This window comes from Rhinolophus hipposideros (genome assembly GCF_964194185.1).
Source record: "Rhinolophus hipposideros genome assembly, chromosome: 23".
Taxonomy (NCBI): Eukaryota; Metazoa; Chordata; class Mammalia; order Chiroptera; family Rhinolophidae; genus Rhinolophus; species Rhinolophus hipposideros.
Window position 1 is genome coordinate 44,768,500 of NC_138069.1, and position 19,697 is coordinate 44,788,196.

The 19,697-nt window shown below is 62.4% G+C and overlaps 1 protein-coding gene across 2 annotated transcripts in view; it reads left to right on the forward strand.

Annotated features, from left to right (window-relative positions):
- INTS1 (integrator complex subunit 1) overlaps positions 1–19,697 on the forward strand; it is a 29,370-nt gene extending 9,673 nt beyond the window's left edge. For both annotated transcript variants that reach the window (XM_081035540.1, XM_081035539.1), the window contains exons 16-47: positions 2,317–2,408; positions 2,607–2,667; positions 3,699–3,896; positions 4,178–4,307; positions 4,509–4,685; positions 4,755–4,904; positions 5,340–5,519; positions 5,596–5,700; positions 6,452–6,619; positions 6,694–6,805; positions 7,367–7,528; positions 8,017–8,163; positions 8,437–8,535; positions 8,756–8,880; positions 9,891–10,145; positions 10,632–10,791; positions 11,082–11,222; positions 11,555–11,729; positions 11,804–11,927; positions 12,614–12,744; positions 13,298–13,385; positions 13,477–13,703; positions 13,839–13,962; positions 14,956–15,089; positions 15,502–15,694; positions 16,343–16,470; positions 16,740–16,852; positions 17,541–17,654; positions 18,480–18,550; positions 18,896–18,987; positions 19,081–19,190; positions 19,298–19,697. In XM_081035540.1, coding sequence (XP_080891666.1) covers positions 2,317–2,408; positions 2,607–2,667; positions 3,699–3,896; positions 4,178–4,307; positions 4,509–4,685; positions 4,755–4,904; positions 5,340–5,519; positions 5,596–5,700; positions 6,452–6,619; positions 6,694–6,805; positions 7,367–7,528; positions 8,017–8,163; positions 8,437–8,535; positions 8,756–8,880; positions 9,891–10,145; positions 10,632–10,791; positions 11,082–11,222; positions 11,555–11,729; positions 11,804–11,927; positions 12,614–12,744; positions 13,298–13,385; positions 13,477–13,703; positions 13,839–13,962; positions 14,956–15,089; positions 15,502–15,694; positions 16,343–16,470; positions 16,740–16,852; positions 17,541–17,654; positions 18,480–18,550; positions 18,896–18,987; positions 19,081–19,190; positions 19,298–19,413 — 4,402 coding nt within the window. In that variant the 3' untranslated portion in view covers positions 19,414–19,697. The remainder of the gene's footprint in view (positions 1–2,316; positions 2,409–2,606; positions 2,668–3,698; positions 3,897–4,177; positions 4,308–4,508; positions 4,686–4,754; positions 4,905–5,339; positions 5,520–5,595; positions 5,701–6,451; positions 6,620–6,693; positions 6,806–7,366; positions 7,529–8,016; positions 8,164–8,436; positions 8,536–8,755; positions 8,881–9,890; positions 10,146–10,631; positions 10,792–11,081; positions 11,223–11,554; positions 11,730–11,803; positions 11,928–12,613; positions 12,745–13,297; positions 13,386–13,476; positions 13,704–13,838; positions 13,963–14,955; positions 15,090–15,501; positions 15,695–16,342; positions 16,471–16,739; positions 16,853–17,540; positions 17,655–18,479; positions 18,551–18,895; positions 18,988–19,080; positions 19,191–19,297) is intronic.

Sequence of the window (19,697 nt, forward strand, 5' to 3'; positions counted from 1 at the left end):
CCCCGTGCCCGCCCCCCACAGCCCTTAGCAACCACTCATCTACTCTGTCCCTTCAGGTTTGACGTTTTTGGACATTTTGTGTAAATAGTCATGAAATACGTGGTCTTTTGTGTCTGGCCTCTTTCTCTGAGCATTACCCACACTGTAGCGAGAGTCAGTGCTTCGGTCCTTTGTGGCTGAATAGCACCCCTCGTGTGGACAGAACGAACGCTTTCTTTATCCGTTCTTCCGCTGATGCACTTGGTCTTTTCCACCATTTGACTTGTTAGCAGTGCTGCCAAGAATGTTCATGTAGAAGTTCTGTGTGGACACTTGCTTTCAGTCCTCCTGGGAGTACAATTGCTGGGTTACATATTCCACTTTGGAGGAGTCGCAACTGTCCTGTTCTGTTCCAGCAGCAACGTCGGAGGGCCCAGTTTGTCCACATCCTCCCCACTGCTTCTCTTCTTTCCTGGAGCCGTCCTAGTGGGTGACGGGCATCCCCACTAGCTGGTGGGGGTTTCCGTTTCTCTAATCACCAATGACACTGAGCATCTTTTCATGTCCTCTTGTCCATCTGTGTGTCTTCTTTGGAGAAGTGTCTGTCCACGTCCTTTGAACATTTTAAATGGAGTGGTTTCAATCTTTGTTGTTGGATGGTAAGTGTTCTTATTGAAAGTGTTCTGGGTACCAGGCCCTCATGAGATCTGTGATGAGCAGCTATTTCCCCCAACGTGGGGGTTGTCTTTCCACTCTCTCAGTTGTGCCCTTGGAGGCACGAGAATTTAATGACTTTGATAAAGTCCAATTTAATCTATTTTTTTTGGTTTCTTGTGCTTTTGTGTCTTACCGAAGAGACCATTGCCTAGTCCTGGGTCATGACGATTTACGCCTGTGTTTTTTTCTAAGAGTTTTATAGTTTTGGTTCTTACATTCTGGTCTTGGATCCATTTTGAGTTCACTTTGCATACGGAGTGAGGCAGGGGTCCAGAGTCGGGGAAGTGCAGTTGCCCCAGCCCGGCAACTGGAAGTCTTCCTTCTCCCTCTGATTCTATTGCACCTGGTCAGACATCCGCTAACCGTAACCCGTGAGTTTATTTGGGGAGTCCCGCTTTTACTGCGCTGACCTCGTGAAGCATAAGAATTCCACCTCCGGTGAGGCCAGCTTCTCTCTCTCGGCTGTTTGGGCTTTGGTATCCCACGTAGGAAACCACTGCCTCACCCAAAGTCACAAAGATCTACTGTTTTTCTCCTAGGAACGTTACAGTGCTTGCTCTTGACGTTTAGGACCGTTACCCATTTTGAGTTGATCTTTGTGTGTGGTGGCAGGTATGGGTCCAACTTCCTTCTTTGTCATGTGGACGCCCAGCTGGCCCAGCACCAGGGATGAAAAGCTGTTTTTTCCTGCTGAAGGTCTGGCACCCTTGCTGACCATACTGTGTGGGTCTGTTTCTGGCTTCTCAGTGCTAGTCCATTAACCTGTCGTCTGTCCTTATGCCAGTGCCCCCGTCCCCATTCCTGTACCTCAGTGCTGAGTTTGAATTGGGAAGTGTGAGCTGTCCAACTCTGCTTTTCCAAGACTGTCTGGCTGTTCTGGGTCCTAGTGTTTCCACATGAATTGTAGAGTCAGCTTGTCAATTCCCACAAAGAAGCCACCTTTGAGGAAAGCTTGCATTGATGACAGGTCATTTGGGGACTGTTACCCAGTTCTTGTGGGTTTTATTGGAAAAGTAAGTCTTGCACTCCCTCTGTTGGATTTCCTTTTTGCGGCTCTTGTAGTGGAGTTTGTTTCCTTGTTTCTGCTTCTCGGCCTGATTGTTTTCACTTGGCAGCCCGTTGGCATCTCCCCGCAAGCCAGTATCTCAGGTTCACGTCATTCTCTAACAGCTCTGTCCACTTTCTCACCGGAAAGGGCTGTACTTGCATCATTCGTGACTTTTAAGTGTTATCACATTACACGTTGATGGATTTGGGGCTTGTTTCGGGTTTCCTGACGTAGAACAAGTACGAGAACTATCCATTACTGAGCGTTTGTTACTTTGCCTTGTTCCAATTTCACAGACGAGAGACCGAGGCTTAGTAAGGTAAGTAAATTGTTCAGAGCTGGAGGTGGGCATGGGCACAGAGCCCCAGTGCTGGACTCTGAGCCATGTAGTGGTTTCAGTGTGCACTTACCCGGGGCACAGGCATTGCTGGAGGATGGGCTCCAAGGAGGACGCAAATCCCAATGTTACGATCTTCAACATAGTTGTCGAGTTGGTCTATCATTGAATTGTGATGCCAGCTGGCCTGGGCCTCTGTGCCCTGAGGCTGAGCTGTGGGCCCCTTGCATTTCAGGTATCAGCCTCCGAACCTTGCCATCTCCACCCTCTACTGGAAGGCGTGGCCCCTCCTGCTGGTCGTTGCTGCATTCAACCCGGAGAATATCGGTGAGTGCCTCTGGCCAGCGTGGGTCATCTTGGCCAGGCGTTGGCATCTCTTCCTTTGGGCATCTTGCTTGCCAGGACCTGGAGTAGAGCCTGGCTGGAGACTGGGTGACGAGCTGGGAAGAGGGGCCCCGGAGGCCAGTGGGGAGCTGTGCAGGGGTGCTGTGTCCTAGCCGTCACCTGCTGTCTGCTTTCCCCTAGGCCTGGCCGCCTGGGAGGAGTACCCCACACTGAAGATGCTCATGGAAATGGTGATGACCAAGTACGTCAGCACGCGCTGCTGGGACAGGCTACCCGGGGCGGGCTAGGCCACGCTGTGCCGGGAAGCAGAGCTCAGGCCAGGCCGCTGGCTGCCCTGGAGCCTGAGCTCAGCTGCCTCCTGGGCTCCCGTTACCGTGGGCTTGAGTTTGAGAACCTGAGCTACAGATCTTCATTCTGTTCCCCTTGCTGGGTCAGTGAGGCTGCGGGGCCCTGGGCCGTCCCGAGCAGCACTTGGTGAGACAGATGGGTGCTGTGGTGCCAGGAGTGACAGAGCAGAGCTGTCAGGAGCCACCTGGGGTTTGGCAGATAGCGACAAGGGACCCAGTGGGCAGGGTGGTTTTCACAGGGGCAGATGTGAGAGCTGCAGGTGAACCGCGTCTGTACGAAGCGGGCACAGGGCTCCACCGCAGCCTGAGTGCCAGATGCCGCGGGTAGTGTGGCCACCTTGCTGCCACCTTGCGTGCTCGCTCCTCAGGAGCTGACAGAGCAGCACACGTGGCCCAGGCCAGACATGGGCCTGTGTGTGCGCACATGTGGGAGGCTCTGGCCTGTGTGTGGGAGTCCAGTGCATGGCCCAGGCTGGACACACTGCTCCCGTCACACCTGTGAAGGGCTGTCCTGTGGCCGACAGCGGACTGACTGTGGCCTTAAGGACAATCCTGGGACGAGTGGGCATCATAGGAAGGCAGATTCAGTTTTAGAATATGGGATAGGAGACTGCTCTGGCAGCAGCGAGCCGGTCCGGGTATGCCCTGTGTGTGCTGGGCCAACTGCTTGTGGGAAGAGGGTTCCAGTGTAGAGTGTCCTGGACCACAGCTCTGGGTTCAGGATTCTGACAGCGGTCAGGCCTGGTCGTGGAGGTAGCCAGCACACTGTCATGGGGATGAGCAGGTAGCCAGGCGTGGGCTCTGAAGAACGCTGAGCCCCTCACAGATGTCTGACTTTGCTGGCACTGCTGAAGCTGAGTGGCAGGGGGCAGCCCTGAGCGCCTCTGATGGCACAGCACCAAGCTCCTCCCTGTCTGGTCCCCAGTAATTACTCCTACCCTCCGTGCACCCTGACGGACGAGGAGACCCGCACAGAGATGATTAATCGGGAGCTGCAGATCTCTCAGCGGGAGAAGCAGGAAATCCTGGCGTTCGAGGGCCATCTGGCAGCTGCGTCCACCAAGCAGACCATCACTGAGAGCAGCAGCCTCCTTCTGTCTCAGCTCACCAGCCTGGACCCCCAGTACGTACTGGACCCCCAGCCCTTTGGCCGCTTTGAACCAGGGTGATGGGTCACACACGTTGGTGGGTGGGAATGGGCAGGAGGACTGCAGCAGCCAGGCCGGGCCACTGTCCTGGGTCTCCTTAGAGCCAGGCTTTGGTGAGGCTGAGAGCTCAGCAGCAGGTGTCATCAGGGATCTGCTCCTGGGCAGGAGGCAGGCAGTCCCCTGCCCGCCCTCACCTGTTCTGTCCTGGGGGCTCTGTGTGGCTCTCTGACATGCCTGTGTTCTCTGGGACTTTCAGAGGGCCCCCCCGGAGGCCTCCCCCTCACATCCTGGACCAAGTGAAAAGCCTCAACCAGTCCCTCCGCCTCGGGCACCTGCTGTGTCGGAGCCGAAATCCCGATTTCCTCCTTAACATCATCCAGAGGCAGGCGAGTCTGCGGACGGGCCGGCGGGCTTCATGGGCTTCACTGCTCTGGCGCTGAACAACACCGTAGCCAGGGGAGGCCGCCCGGATGGGTGCGAGGACCGCCCAGGACTGCGCCTGCCTGAACGGCAGCCGATGGGCACAGCAGGGAAGGGGACGCGGCAGGTTTGAGCCTGCGGGAGCTGAGTGTCGCCGCCCCCTGCAGGCCTCGTCGCAGTCCATGCCCTGGCTGGCCGACCTGGTGCAGTCCAGCGAGGGCTCCCTGGACGTGCTGCCCGTGCAGTGCCTGTGCGAGTTCCTGCTGCACGACGCTGCTGACGACTCCACTGGAGAGGAGGAGGAAGAGAGCGAGAGCAAGGAGCAGAAGGCCAAGAAGCGGCAGGTTGGCCCCGCCCACCCCACCCCTGCCCCCGGCCCCACAGCCCACCCTGAGCTCCCCTTGTCCTTGCAGAGGCAGCAGAAGCAGCAGCAACTCCTGGGCCGCCTGCAGGACCTGCTGCTGGGCCCCAAGGCCGACGAGCAAACCACGTGCGAGGTGCTGGACTACTTCCTGCGGCGCCTCGGCTCCTCCCAGGTGGCCTCCCGGGTGCTGGCCATCAAGGTGAGCCCAGCGGCTGGCGCCTCCCGCGTACTCCACGCCCCGGCACCACTCGCGCCGAGGGGGACTATTTTATCCGCCCCGACCGCCTTCCTCGCCGGTTTCCATGCACAGAAGGAATGGTTCTAGTAATATCTGCCAGAGCCAGTCGCGCTCCTTGTCCGGTGTTCCTTCTCTAGTGGCAGTGTGACTGTCCCAGGTGACTTGGTGTCTGGTCCTGCCTGTCTCATCAGGCTTCACTGAACGACAGTTTCCTGAAGGAAGTGCTCGTGCTGCTGCTTCCTCCTGGCATTTCCAGCAGCTCTGACGGGACGCGGCATCTGTTCCCTGGCAGCCCGCGTGCCCTCCTGGGCCTTCAGGAACCAGTCTGTCCCCGGATCGGTGTGAGTGGCCGAGCGTGGCGCGGAGGCCTGGCTTAGCACCTATGTCTGCTTGCAGGGCCTGTCCCTGGTGCTGTCGGAGGGCAGCCTGCGGGATGGGGAGGAAAAGGAGCCCCCAGTGGAGGACGACTCTGGGGACGCAGAGACGCTGCAGGGCTACCAGTGGCTGCTGCGCGACCTGCCCAGGCTGCCGCTGTTTGACAGTGTGAGGGCTACCACCGCGCTGGCGCTGCAGCAGGTGAGGGCCTCGCGTGGCCATGGGGACGGGCAGTGCGCTGTCTGCGGAGCACGCTCACGCAGCCCCTCCCCCCCAGGCCATCCACATGGAGACCGACCCACAGACCGTCAGCGCCTACCTGGTGTACCTGTCCCAGCACACGCCCGTGGAGGAGCAGGGCCAGCACAGCGACCTGGCGCTGGTGAGGGGTGGGCTCCTAGCCCCCGGCTTCCTTCTTGGTGGCCTACCATCCAGAGCAGGCATCTAATGTGGGAAAACTTGGTGCCAGACTAGCTGCTGTGGTCCTCAGTGTCTGGTGGCCTTTGTCGCTCTGGGAGGTGATTTGGCCACACCCAGGGGCACTTGCTCAGAGGGCAGGGTGAGGTGTGGGCTGGCCCAGGTGGCTTCCTTAGCAGGTGGGCAGTTGGATTCAGGCATGTGCCCATTTCCCCTTCGTCCACTCTTTTCTGGCCAGCTTTCTTCTCCCCTTGCTTTCCCTTTGGTTCATTCTGTTCTCGTGACCCAGCGCTGTTCCTGTGGGGTGAGTGGGATGAGGGCGTGGGCAGACAAGCAAAGGTCTTCCAAGCCTGGGTTCCTGCCGAGGGACTGGTCAGGCAGAGACCCTTGAGGCGTCACTCTTAGGAGCTTGTGGCCGGCGGTGGCCGGCGTGCCCAGCACCTTTTCTGGGGTTCTAGTAGGGATGGTGCTGGCTGTTGGCAGACGGCCTTCTCCTTTGGGGTCTGAGAATCGTGCTCTCCATGCACTCCATCGGTGGTATGCTCTTGGCCAGTCATGTGGTTGTGCTGAGCACAGTAGGGCACTAAAGGCAGCCTCACGGGGTGTGCCACCCCGTGGGCTGCTGGCCTGGTGTGACAAGGGGAGACAGTGGGGCTGGCTGAGGGCAGGCTCCCATCAGTCCCTGGGAGCCCTCTGATGGCTGTGCTCGCCCCCAGGACGTGGCCCGGCTCATCGTGGAGCGCTCCACCATCATGTCCCACCTGTTCTCCAAGCGCTCCTGCCGCGCAGAGTCGGACGCCGTGCTGGCCGCCCTGCTCTCCATCTTCTCCTGTTACGTCCGGCGCATGCGCAAGAGCAAGGAAGGGGAGGAGGTGTACAGCTGGGTAAGGCGGGCAGGGACCCCCCCACCCCCGTCCCAGCCCAAGCCGCGGCCCTTCACCCATTCCTCCCCCTGCAGTCGGAGTCGCAGGACCAGGTCTTCCTTCGTTGGACCAGTGGGGAGACGGCCACCATGCACATCCTGGTGGTCCATGCCATGGTCATCCTCCTGACGCTCGGGCCGCCCCACGGTGAGCAGCCTGCGGGCCGCCATTGGCGGGCAGCTGGGGTGTGGGACCTGTCCCGGGGCAGGCTTTTTTTATGCCGGTGAGACCTGCCCCGGCCGCAGGAGGTGCCGATGGGAGGGGCTCTGCGCCCACCCTGGCTTTGGGCAGGGCCCGAATGTAGATCGTCCTCTCCCTGCCTGTCTGAGAGGGTTCTGGGGAAGCGTGTGAGATCCTTTGCATGGCAGGACCTCCTAAACCATGGAGACCCTCAAGTTTACAGGCCCGTGATTTCCAGTGACTCCTCCCTGCTTGGCCACATACTGGTGACGTCGTGAGATGCCCGTGGGCAGTGCCTGGGACACCTTCCTGTGCCGCTCCTTGCTCTTAGCCCAGCCAGTGAAATTCCTGGTTTCACGGTTGATTGTCCCCGGCCCAGGGCCTCGATTCCCGCTGATGAAGCAAGGACGCACAGTGGTCCTTCCAGCCTGACCTCCAGTTGTTCGCGGGTCCTGGGCTCTGGATGGTGACGTTTGGAGGGGCCTCGTTGAGCCGTCCCTGCTACTCACCCTATCATCTTTCCTGAAGCTGGTGACAGCGAGTTCCAGGCTCTGCTGGATATCTGGTTCCCAGAGAAGAAGCCCCTGCCCACGGCCTTCTTGGTGGACACGTCGGAGGAGGCGCTGCTGCTGCCCGACTGGCTGAAGCTGCGCATGATCCGCTCGGAGGTCCCGCGGCTGGTGGACGCCGGTACCGGCAGGCTGGGCAGGGGCGGGGGGAGCCTTCCTACTGGGTCTGGGCATGAGTTCTTGCTGTGCTGGACGGTGTGCTGGACGTGCGAGAGGGTACCCTGCCGAGAGCCCTTACAGCCAGGTGTCAGGCATCAGTGCGGAGGGGTGAAGATGAGGTGGTCTAGGAATTTGGAGAGACAAGGCAAGGGCCGGGGGCCTCAGGGTTGGTTCTGGAAGGACATCCCGTTGGGTGGCATGTGGGCAGGGCAGGTCGCTTTGGAGGCAGTTTGATGAGTACTGGGGTTGCCTCGGCAAGCGCAGTGAAGGGCACGCCCCAAGGAATCTACGCTCTGTAAGCTATTGGGAGCCACTGGCGGCTCCAGGGCAGCTGGGCGCTGGTAGGAAAGGAGCCGCGGGGCTTGCACGCAGCCATGGAGCAGGTGGGAGCCTCGTGAGGGTCCCTGGCTGCGCCCTGAGTGGCGCTCGCTGGACGGGTACGCCCTTCAGCCTTGCAGGACCTGGAGCCTCAGCAGCTGCTGCTGTTCGTGCAGTCCTTCGGCATCCCCGTGTCCAGCATGAGCAAACTGCTGCAGCACCTGGACCAGGCGGTGGGCCACGACCCCCAGACACTGGAGCAGAGCATCATGGACAAGAGTGAGCCAGGCCCTGGCGTGTGCAGGGTCGGGGGGTGGGACAGGCCAGCACTGCCGAGTCTGGCACGCCCAGGCGCCAGCATGCCGTGTGGGGCAGTGAGGATGGGCGCTGCTTGGTCCTGGCCGAAAGGCCCCGTACGCGGTTCGGGAGTCTCAGGGAGGCATGGTGGTGGGCTGCACTGGGGTGGCCATGTCCCAGGCAGCATTCTTTGTGTGGCACAGGGAACACTGCCACCATCGATCCAGGCTCTAACCCCTGGCTGCTGTTTTACAGATTACATGGCTCACCTGGTGGAGGTTCAGCACGAGCGGGGAGCTTCGGGAGGCCAGACTTTCCACTCCCTGCTCACAGCCTCCCTGCCGCCCCGACGAGGTACTGGCCCAGCCTGTCCTGACCCACCCTGCTTAGCGCACGGCCGATGGGGCTTCCCAGGGGGAGTGGTTGCTGCTGCCCAGTGTCTGAGCTCCTCTTCCAAGGCCCTGAGCAGCCTGCGAGCCGGCTCTTCTCTCTGGGTGGTGGGCCCCAGACTGTCCCCAGGGTCCCCACAGAGGCTGGCTGGAGTTTGCAGCTGACACCTGTTCCCTCCCTGCAGACAGTGCAGAGGCACCGAGACCCACCAGCAGCCCGGAGCCACCTCCGGGCCAGGACCGGATCCGGGCTGTGACCCAGGTGCGGGCGCTTGGCCCTGAGGACGACTTGGCTGGCATGTTTCTGCAGGTACTGCCACCGTTGCCTGGGCCGGCCCTCTCCAGAAGCCAGGTGCCCCCAGGACTCCTAGCGACATGGAGAGGGCTCTGAGGCTGGCCACCTGGGTCAGAACCCTGGCTCCCGTCCTCGGGGTTAGGTAACCCTCTCTGTGCCCCAGTGTGCTCCGTGAGATGGGGCTCAGAGCAGTGCTTGTGCTGCGTGTGCAGTGTCCAGGCAGTGCCCAGAGGTGCCATCGCTCCCCCCACCACCCAGCCTCTGGGCCTGGCTCGGGTGGGCATATGCTCTGCCGTGTCCACGTTGTGAGAGACAAGCCGATGAGCCTGTGTCCTCACACACGCAGCCCTCCTGGGGGCCCAGACTCTGCTCACATTCCGTGCTTCATGTCCTCACTGAGACGTGGTTCCCGCGCCAGCTGCCGCCTGTTCCCTGCGGGGTTCAGTTCAGTGATTTTCTGTGTGTTCAGAGTTGTGCGGCTCTCAGCCTGGCCGAGGGGCGCTTGTTTTCATCAGCCCAAGGAAACCCTGTGCCCTTCAGCACATATTTCCCGTGTCTCCTGGCCGCCACTGCTCTGCTTCCTGCTTCTGGGCTTGCCTCTTGTTGTCACATGTGTGGACGTGGGATCCCACAGCTTGTGGTCATGCATCCTCAGCCCTTACACACACAGCCACACTTGTGCAGTGTGCTCCCATCCTTTCACGCTTGCACACACCGCCTCAGATCTCTGGGAGGGGTTCTGCTCCCTGCGTCCTCGCATCCTCTGCGGCTAGTGCCTCTGGTACGTGGAGGGGCCGAGGTTGGCAGGCTTTGGCTCGCCCCTGCTCTCAGGCCAGGCTGAGATTCCCACATAGGCCCCTGTCTGCAGTCCTTGGCATGTACCTCGCTGCTCCCTGAGCAGGGAGCCCCCAGCATAGGCCCCGGGCCAGCAAAGGGACAGTGCTGGTGACGGGAGTGCAGGGCGAGATGAGACTGGGACGCACCTCTGCGTGCCCCTGCTGACCGCCACCCTTTCTCTGCTCCAGGTGTTCCCGCTGAGCCCGGGCCCGCGGGGGCAGAGCTCCAGCGCCCGCCCCGTTGCCCTGGCACTGCAGCAGGCTCTGGGCCAGGAGCTGGCACAGGTCCGCCAGGGCAGCTCCGAGGTGACGGGCATCTCACTGCGCCTCCTGCAGGCTGTCGCCACCCTGCTGAACTCCCCGCACGGTGGGGCCCTGGTGATGGCCATGCACCGCAGCCACTTCCTCGCCTGCCCCCTGATGCGCCAGCTCTGCCAGTACCAGGTGGGTGCAGCCAGCGTCCCGGGACACGGGGCCTCCACCAGGCAGGGACGGCCTCCGCCTTCAGTCCAGGCCCCCTGAGTGATGGGGTCGTGGGCAGTCCCCATCCCTCATTATGGAGAGTGTCCGACAAATGAAAGGGGGGGCAGTAGGGGGTTCTCAGCATGGGCCTGCCGCCTGCACTCGGTGATTTTTCCACATTCACTGTACCTGTTTGCGTTTATGTGTGAGTGCGTGTTTTTGGTTGTGTCTCTGGGTATGTGTGTTTCTTTAATCTTTTTCCTTCTGAACCACTTGAGAAGCTGCAGATAGCACACCTCGCCGCAGTGTATTTTGAATGATCTCTGATGTGCTGGGGCACCTGGGTGAGCTCTGTGGAGAGTGGCCATGCGACCATGTCCCCTGGGCAGCTGGGCCACTGCTCAGGCCCCACCCTTGGGCGGGACCCTCTGAGCCAGTGGAGCCACGTGCTGCCTGTTGTCCCCACAGCACTACGTCCCTCAGGACACTAGCTTCTCGTCGCTCTTTCTCAAAGTGCTCATGCAGAGCCTGCAGTGGCTGGATAGCCCTAGCGTGGAGGACGGGCCCCTGCAGGCCCAGCTCAAGCTGTTTGTGACCCAGTACTCGGCACGGCGCAGGCTCGGTGACGGTGAGCTGCAGGACAGGCATGGGTCAGCCAGCAGCTGCCAGTGAGGTTCTTGGGCTGTCTGTTCTTCTGTCAGGGCCGTGACAGGGTCGTTAGCACAGAGGGGGGCATCCGTGTGGATGTGGCCAAGGGGTTTGGCGGTTAGGGCTTTGGGGAGGCTCCCCAGGGAGGGAAGTGCACGTGGGAACCGAGGGGAGTCGGCAGATCAGGGACTCGCTGGACAGGCCAGGCTGACAGATGTGAGGAGTAGAGGCCAAGACCAAGCCAGCGGTCACACAGACGTGTCCTTGCAGTGCGGAGTGGGTTCCTGCACCTGGCGGAGGCCCTGGCATTCCGTGGGGACATGGAGGTGGTCAGCTCCACTGTCCGGGCCCTCGTCGCCACCCTGAGATCCGGGGAGAAGTGTGGTGTGGAGCCCGAGCTTGTCAGCAAAGGTACCTGGGACCCGGGCCTGTCAAGACCCCAGGCCTGCCAGGTGGGCCACGCCCTGTGGCTCCCCTAGCCCTCGCCCTCGCCCAGGCTCTGCTCTGGGGGGTCGTGCACGTGATGAGTTCACAGCTGGCACTGGACGGCTCACTGCATGGCCTCCCTTTACCCCATGGGAAGTCCCCGAGCCTCTGCTCACTGCTGGCCAGCCCAGGTGTGGGCACTCGAGGCATTGTTGACACAGGGAGCAGTGGGCTGTCTCTCCCGGAGTGAGGTGGTCTGAGGGCCGCCGGGCCCTGTCCCCATTCGGTAGGGACACAGCATGGTTTTCTGTCCTTAGTTCTGCGGGGCCTCATCAAGGTAAAGTCGCCTCACCTGGAGGAGCTGCTGACCGCGCTCTTCTCTGCCACCTATGCCGTGCCCACCTCCAGGCCCATCATGGTGGTGAGCTCCCTGCTGCTGCAGGAGGAGGAGGAGCCCCCCGCCCCGGGGGAGCAGGACGCTGACGGCTGCAGGTGAGCTGCCCAGGTGGTGGCCAGCCCGGCGGGCAGCCCTGGCTGGCGTCTCTGAGCTCTCCCCTCCCCCTCAGCCTGGAGGCCGTGCAGCTGGGACCATGCTCGGGGCTCCTGGTGGACTGGCTGGAGATGCTGGACCCTGAGGTGATAGGCAGCTGCCCTGACCTGCAGCAAAGGCTACTGTTCTCCCAGAGCCAGGTGGGCTGCCATCAGTTGAGAGCTTGACTCTCATCTGCCCAGAGGGTCCCATGGCCCTTCTGAGCAGTTATACCAACTGACCAGATGTGCTTACTGGGCACCCAGATGGGGCGGGGGCCGTGTTTCGTGGGCCCAGGTCCTCACAAAGGGGACTGTAGTGCCACGGTTAGCCGAAGGCGGCGCGGAGCCCGGCACCCCCTGACGAGGAGGGACCCAGCCCTCGGAGCAGCCAGAGCCTATGTCGAGGCCCTGCACAGAGCAGCTAGGGGCCCCTGCGGGTTCCCCGGCTGTCCCTAGAGAATGCTAGAAAGCACTGGCCGCCTCAGAAGGCAGGAGCTGGAGCCTGGCCACCCTACGATGCACTCACGGGTCTGTTTGCTCCCCCCTGTTAACCTTAACTGCTCGTTGGTGGCTGTCTTGGAGAAGACCCCCCAGGGGTGTGGTTTTGGGTGGTTCTCTCATTTTGGCACGTGTGTGCCCCCGTCTCCGAGGAGGTGGTTCAGCTCTGCACACATTTCACCTGGAGCCGTGTGCTGGGCCTGGTATGCAGGCAGCCATTCTGCTTCTCCGGCAGGAGCTTTGGGCTTTCCTCGAAATGGCTCCTTCTCTGCTGTCTGTGGCTCGCTGACCCCACTCAGCCGAGCCGGTCAGCCCAGCGGGACCATCCAGGCTTCCTTTCTCCCCAGGGTAAAGGTCACTCCAGCCCCCAGGCGCCGTCTTTCCGACCCTACCTCCTGGCCCTCCTCACGCACCAGTCCAACTGGTCCACGCTGCACCGGTGTACCCACATTCTGCTGGGCAAGAGCCGGGAGCACAGGTGAGCCCCTCACCTCCCGGCAGCTCGGTTCCACGGCTTTGCTGGAGGGCCCTCCACCTGGCTTCCCCGCACCTCTGGCGCTCCCTGGGCCGCCGCTCCCTGCAGTGGTGCCCCAGGCAGGGGGCCCTGTGGTGGGCATCGCCTCCTTAGGGTACAGACTTGCCTGATCCAGGTGCCACTGCTCTGAGTGCTCAGCAGGGCAGACAGCCAGGGCATGGAATGGGCCACTCCTCGGATCATGTGAACGTCTGTCATCCACTGTGCCCACTGGGGGCACCAAATGACCCACTGTGTGGCCGGCAAGCCCAGAGGGTGGGCAGGGCTGGCATGGGGTAGGGAGAGGCCAGGCAGACGGGGTGAGCCACATCCTCTACTAGCTGACTTGGGCCCTAACTAGAAGCTCCTGGGGAAGGGGTGTTTGTGGCCTAAACCCATCACAGAGAGCCTCTCACCACGTGTCTTCTTTCTGTCCCCACACTGCTGCTTTTTAGTTTGTGCCCAGAAGCAGACAGGCCTCGTGCTTAGCCAGGGTGCCTTCCTTGCCTCCCTCCAGGTTTGACCCTTCGGCCTCTTTGGACTTCCTCTGGGCCTGTGTCCATGTGCCTCGGATCTGGCAGGGCAGGGACCAGCGCACGCCACAGGCAGGTCTTGGGGTGCACCCCACTGCAGGGTGGGGTGGCGGTGCAGTGAGCCTGTGCTGTCCTGAGGCTGATGGGTGGGCGCCTGTTGCAGAAGCGGCGAGAGGAGCTCGTGCTGCGGGTCCAGGCCTCTGAGCTTATCGGCCTGGCGGACCTGGTTCTGGCGGAGGCGGAGAGCAGGAGCCAGGATGGGGACGCCGCAGCCTGTAGCCTCCTCCAGGCCCGGCTGCCGCTGCTGCTCAGCTGCTGCCGTGGAGATGCTGAGAGCATCAGGAAGGTGACAGCACATCTGACAGGCTGCATCCAACAGTGGGGCGACAGGTGAGGGTGTGATGCGCGGGCTCACAACAGGCCCCTCCCCGCCCCCCATCCCCTTGCTGGTGGGGCTGGAGGTTGCCTCTCAGGTGCAAGCCCCATGGGCGAGAGCCCCAGCCCAGCCCCCCACTTTTTCTCCAGCGTGCTGGGCCAGCGCTGCCGAGACCTGCTCGTGCAGCTGTACTTGCAGCAGCCGGAGCTCCGGGTGTCGTTGCCTGCGGCCCTGACGCAGGGCCAGGGCGCCACTGCCAGCAGCACCTGCAAGGTGAGGGCCAGCGGCTATGCTGGGGACCACCCCGACCGTCGCTTTGGAGGTGGGAACCCTGGCAGGAAACAGAAACACCTTTTCCCAGGGGTCCTCATCGCCCGAAGGCAGAGCCAGCCTCGCCATCCGATCCGGGGGGTGGTCTCAGAAACGGTCTTTCACCTTAAAGAAACCCTCTGGGTGTGGGGCAGGGGAGAGCGGGTGTCGTCCCCCGTCTCCCCGTTTTTCCTTAGTAAGGGACCATCGACACAGAGCTGTGGTGCGTGTGCTGAGTTTTGACATTCGTGTACCTTGAAACCACCCACAACCAGGACAGGGAGCGTCTCCTTCCCCCTCAGTGTGCCTGCCTGCCTGCCTGTCACCGCAGATTAGCTTGCACTTTCTGGAGTCTGTCAGCACAACCATGTGGCTTGCGTCTTTGCTCGCAGAGTGACCTTGTGGCACAAGGCAGTAAGGCGAGGTGGCCTGCCTGTCCCCCTGGGGAGTGGCTCTGCGGGCGGCACTGTCCTGCACAGCTCGTGTGACATCTGCCTTCACTTCTCTTGCTGTCTGGGGCGGGGAAGCAGGCCTGGCACCCGACCCTCTCCTCGCCACCTTGCAGACCTGCTGCCCTCCCTGCTTCTCTTGCAGTGGGGGGAACTGTTTTTTTCTGGCCATGTTTCCTTCCACTTTTGTGCATTTCTGCCTCGCTCAGTTGAGATCGTACTTTACATGCAATGCTGGTTTTTCCCAGCTGTCAGATCATTTGGGCAAAATTGAGCTTTTGTTTGGTGTAGAGGTTGGCTTCAAATCCTACGTGTTCACGATTGCCTGGACTTGACCTGCAGAAGTGCCAGAGTGCCCTGAGGGAACAGATTTCTCTGGATCACTGCATGGCCATGCCAGGTCCTGGGGGGAACGGGGACCCTTCAGGCTGGCAGCAGAATCTGGGGATGGGCAGGTGAGACATGAAGGCTCGGTGGCCTCCAGCCTCTGACCCTGACTTCTTTCCAGTTGGACGTCCTTGCGCATCGCTTCATCACCCTCCTCGCGGACACCAGCGACTCCAGGGCGTCCGAGAGCCGCGTGTCCGATGCCAACATGGCCTGCCGGAAGCTGGCAGTGGCCCACCCCACACTGCTGCTCAGGTACTGCCCACCACTCCACGGCCCCAAGGGCGTGCTCAAGACAGCACCCCTCCTGCCCCCACCCAACGGGCACTCTGGGCGCTCAGGCCCTGCCTGCGCTACAGATAGGGTTAGGGATCCGGTCTGTTGACACATGAGCGGAAGTGCAGGCGTTGGTTGGGCTGTGACAGCCCAGCATGGCAGTTACAGCTTCGACTCAGCTGAACTTGTTGGGAGGGACTGGGGGTCTGTGTGGCAGCCCTTCCAGGTTCCTGGGGAGGGGAGGGTGCGTCTGCAGCCTGTGTCTCCTGGGGCTCCTTCAAGATGCAGCCCCAGCCCGCAGGTCGCACCGTGGGTTTCGCCAGCTCCCAGGGCGGACGGCACGTCTGTGGGTCTGGGTGGCCAGGACCACTGAGCACCGTCCCGTGTCCAGGCATTTGCCCATGATTGCTGCCCTCCTGCACGGCCGCACCCACCTCAACTTCCAGGAGTTCCGGCAGCAAAGCCACCTGACTTTCTTCCTGCACGTGCTGGGGGTGCTGGAGCTGCTGCAGCCGCACGTGTTCCAGAGCGAGCACCAGGGGGCGCTGTGGGACTGCCTGCTTTCCTTCATCCGCTTGCTTCTGGTGAGAAAGGCCGTCCTGGCCGCTGGCCTCTGCCCTCTAGGTGCCACAGCCTGGGCAGTGGGGCCCCTTCTGGCACAGGGCCGGGACCCAGGAGCTGTGTGCCCTGATCCTCGCCTGCCTCAGCCAGCTGCCCCACCATCTGAAATCACTTCCCATTCAGCTCGTGCCCCTTCTGCCCCATCTACCCAGGACTGGTGGGTCCTTCCCCGTCCACCCAAAGCTGCTGGGTGAGGGCAGACACGGGCCATGGGACCCTTGCAGGAGAGCAGAGCCCCTTGGCCTGCATCAAGGGCAGGGCCAGGCTGCCCACCCTGGGGACCAGCTCTCATCCGGGGGAGGTCCCCCAGCTTCTCAAGTGCCTGGAGAAACCCCACATCCTTCGGAATCCAATGTGGGTTCAGGGCTGCCTTCTCTGCAGTCGCTGTACCCCTGCTGAGGCTGTGACCCATCTCGTCACACGCTCCAGTTGGGTATCTCCCTGTTTGCACTGGAAGTTCATGAAGGACAAGGAATCCTTAATGTACCACCTGGTGGGCAGCAGGTGGTGGCATTGGTGGTGACCAGGGGCCCTTGTGAAGCGTCCAGGGGAAGCAGTGTGGGCAGGACTGGCGCACCTTGCTCAGCGCCCCATGTTGCTGCCCTTTGCAGAACTACAGGAAGTCCTCACGCCACCTGGCCACCTTCATCAACAAGTTCGTGCAGTTCACCCACAGGTACATCACCTGCAACGCCCCTGCAGCCGTCGCCTTCCTGCAGAAGCACTCGGACGCGCTCCAGTGAGTGTGCAGTGTCCCTCCGGCCGGCACAGGGCGGGTTGGTCGGGGCTGTGCGCCCCCAAGGCGGGTGGCCGCCAGGAACAGACACTGTCCCCAGGGCCAGCAGGGTGGCTCAGGCCAGGCTTCCCAGCCCCGGACGCACCGCTGTCCTGAACTGCCGCTGGCCACGCCCTGCCCTTCCACAACGCAGCTGCCCACACCCGGTGTCGGCCCTGCCCCACCCCACCACCTGCGGCCGTGTCCTCACAGCCCCCCTGTACCCTCCCCAGCGACCTGTCCTTCGACAGCAGCGACCTAGTGATGCTCAAGTCCCTCCTCGCAGGGCTGAGCCTGCCCAGCAGGGACGGCAGAGCCGACCGAGGCCTGGACGAGGAGGGTGAGGGTGAGTGGGCCATGGGGCTCTGCTGGGAGGGGCTGCAGGCCAGCAGCATGGGGCCCTCGGGACCATCGCAGGTGTCCCTGGGCGTGGCACTTGCAGGCCGCACTGCGTGCTGCTGCTCCCGCCCTTCCGTGGGAAGCTAGCCAAGTCCCCCTCCGTCCTGTGGCCCTTACTGCCCGATGGTGACCTGGGCCCCGCAGGCAGGGCCATTGATGCTGCCGCATGTCCAGGGAGCAGCTGGTGGATTAGTGAGCGAGCGACTCACAGTCACTCTGCTGCCCGGTTTTGCCAAATTGTCTGTGTTGAGTGTGACTCTTGGACAGTCCATGGAAACACGTAGCACAGCACCCAGCACTCAGATGCCTTTATTGAGCACCTGCTGTGTGCCAGGTGAGCACAGGAAGGGAACGGAGCCCGTGAGAGGCGCGAGGGAGAAGGGCCGAGGCCCAGTCTCGCCCCGTGGCTCGGTGCATCACGTTTATGGAGCGCCCATGGCACCAGGCCCACTCAGCCTGGTGCGGTGCCCACATCTTATGGGGCTGCTGGGCAAGGGTGGCCCGCGCTGGCCCTCACGAATCCTGGAGCCTTGGTGTTGAGTGTTTCCTGGACTGCTCCCCCGGGTGCCCTTAGTGGCCAGCACTCCGGGGGCGGCCACCTCTCTGGCCCCCAGCCTCGGCTTCCTGTCTTCCAGACGAGAGCTCAGCTGGCTCGCTGCCCCTGCTCAGCGTCTCCCTCTTCACTCCTCTGACCACAGCTGAAATGGCCCCCTACATGAAGAGGCTTTCCCGGGGCCAGACCGTCGAGGGTGAGTTTGAGAGCCGGGGTGCCACGGGCCTGGCCATCCCGGCTCTCACTGCAGAGGCCCCCAGACAGCAGGTCCCTGCTGGGCTGCGGGGCAGGCTGGGCAGTTTCCTCATGGTGGGGGCAGAGAGCGTGCTGGAGGGGGAGACAGGCACTTGAGGCAGGGGAGGGGCGGTTTGCTGGCCGGTCGCACGGGGAGCAGTCTCCAAACAAAGCAGGTCGGGGAGCCCCTGCAGTTGTGAGGAGACCTGTAGAGGGGAGGCTGCCAGTGGGCTGGCAGGTGGCCCTGGCGTTTTGAGAGAAAGGAGGCCTGGTGGCCCTGCGGCGTCGGGCTGTTGGGCATCCTCGGTGGTTGGTGCTGGGAGTGCGCGGAAGTTCAGATGAGCGTGGGGGCTGGGTAGCCACATGGCAGGAGGGGTGGGGCCAGGGCAGGCCTCCAGGGATTGCACTGCAAAGGCAGAGCCCTAGCCCCTCGGATCTAGGGGAGCAGGGTCTGGGGTGTGCACCTCGAAAGTTCCCAGTGCCCGTGGTTGAGGGAAGCCAGCAGGACTCCTGGGCCTTACCGAGCGCCAAGGACGGTGTAGAGGTTCCGGGAGGCACTGCTGCTGTGTTGTGATCTGCCGCTGTACCCAGGGAGCCCGCACAGAGGCTGGACCAGTGCCCCTCAGGGGTCCCTGCGAGGCCCTGGATCTCTCTCCCTGCCGGGCAGATGGCTGCGGCTCAGCACGGCCCAGGGGTCCTGGCCCCAGGACGACCCCTCCTGCCTATGGGTTGTTGGGGGACAGAGGCTCACTCCCTGAGCCCTCACGTGGCCCTGTGCCCATCTCAGATCTGCTGGAGGTTCTGAGTGACATAGACGAGATGTCCCGACGGAGACCTGAGATCCTGGGCTTCTTCTCGGTGAGGGAGCGGGGGACCTAGGGGCGGAACTGCTGGCAGCATTTCAGGGACTGGGATGGGGAAGCCCCCGGGGACCCTGGGCTGGGAAGCCTTCGAGACAGGGGCAGCATGCATCGGAACCTGGCCCCCTGTGTTCCCAGTCAAGCACGGAGCCCAGGCAGGGCCAGCCAGCCCCCCGCTCTAGCTGCTGTCCCATGCTTCCCAACGGGCCCTGAGGTCCCAGAGCTGTCCTGTGGTGGGGGCGGGCGGGGTTCCTGCAGGTCCTTTTCTGTGTGTGTGCCAGCCAGCTGCCAGGAGGCCAAGGGCCTGAGGGCTTGAGTAACCCCCTGCCTCTCCTGCCCCCAGACCAACCTGCAGCGGCTGATGCTCTCAGCGGAGGAGTCCTGTCGCAGCCTGGCTTTCAGCCTGGCCCTGCGCTCCATGCAGCACAACCCCAGGTGAGCGCCAAGCCCGCTGCCCCGCCTGTGTGGCGGGGCCTTGCCTGGCTTGGGCATGGGGAGAGGTGCCCACTGAGTGTGTGACTTTTCCAGCATCTCGGCCGACTTCTTGCCCACGTTCATGTACTGCCTGGGCAGCCGGGACTTTGAGGTGGTGCAGACGGCCCTCAGGAACCTGCCAGAGTACACCCTCCTCTGCCAGGGTGAGTCCGCCTGTCCCCCCACGCCACCCCACCCGGGCACCTGGGGCCTCTGGGGCCCAGCCTCTGTGGCGGCTCCGTGTGGCCTGAGTGTCCTGTCTCTTGCACAGAGCACGCGGCTGTGCTGCTACACCGGGCCTTCTTGGTGGGCATGTACGGCCAGATGGACACCAGCACGCAGATCTCCGAGGCCCTGAGAGTGCTGCACATGGAGGCGGTGATGTGAGCCAGCCATAGCCCGACCGACCGCAAGCCAGCCCCTGGGCCCTCAGCTCGTCCACTGTAGTCCCCCAGGCCACCCAGGAGGCCCCTCCAGGAGGAGGGAGGCCGCTGAGCCGTCCAAGGCTGTGTTCAGTCATGTCCAGTGCTCCAGCTGGCCGCTGGGGCAGGGGCCGTCTGCGCTAAGACTGCTTTGCCTGCAGCGACAGGGCACAACCCTGTCAGCTAGGAGGACACGCCCTCCCGGCGTCTCAGGACGACGGTGGGTTTTAAATGAAATGTGGACCCCGA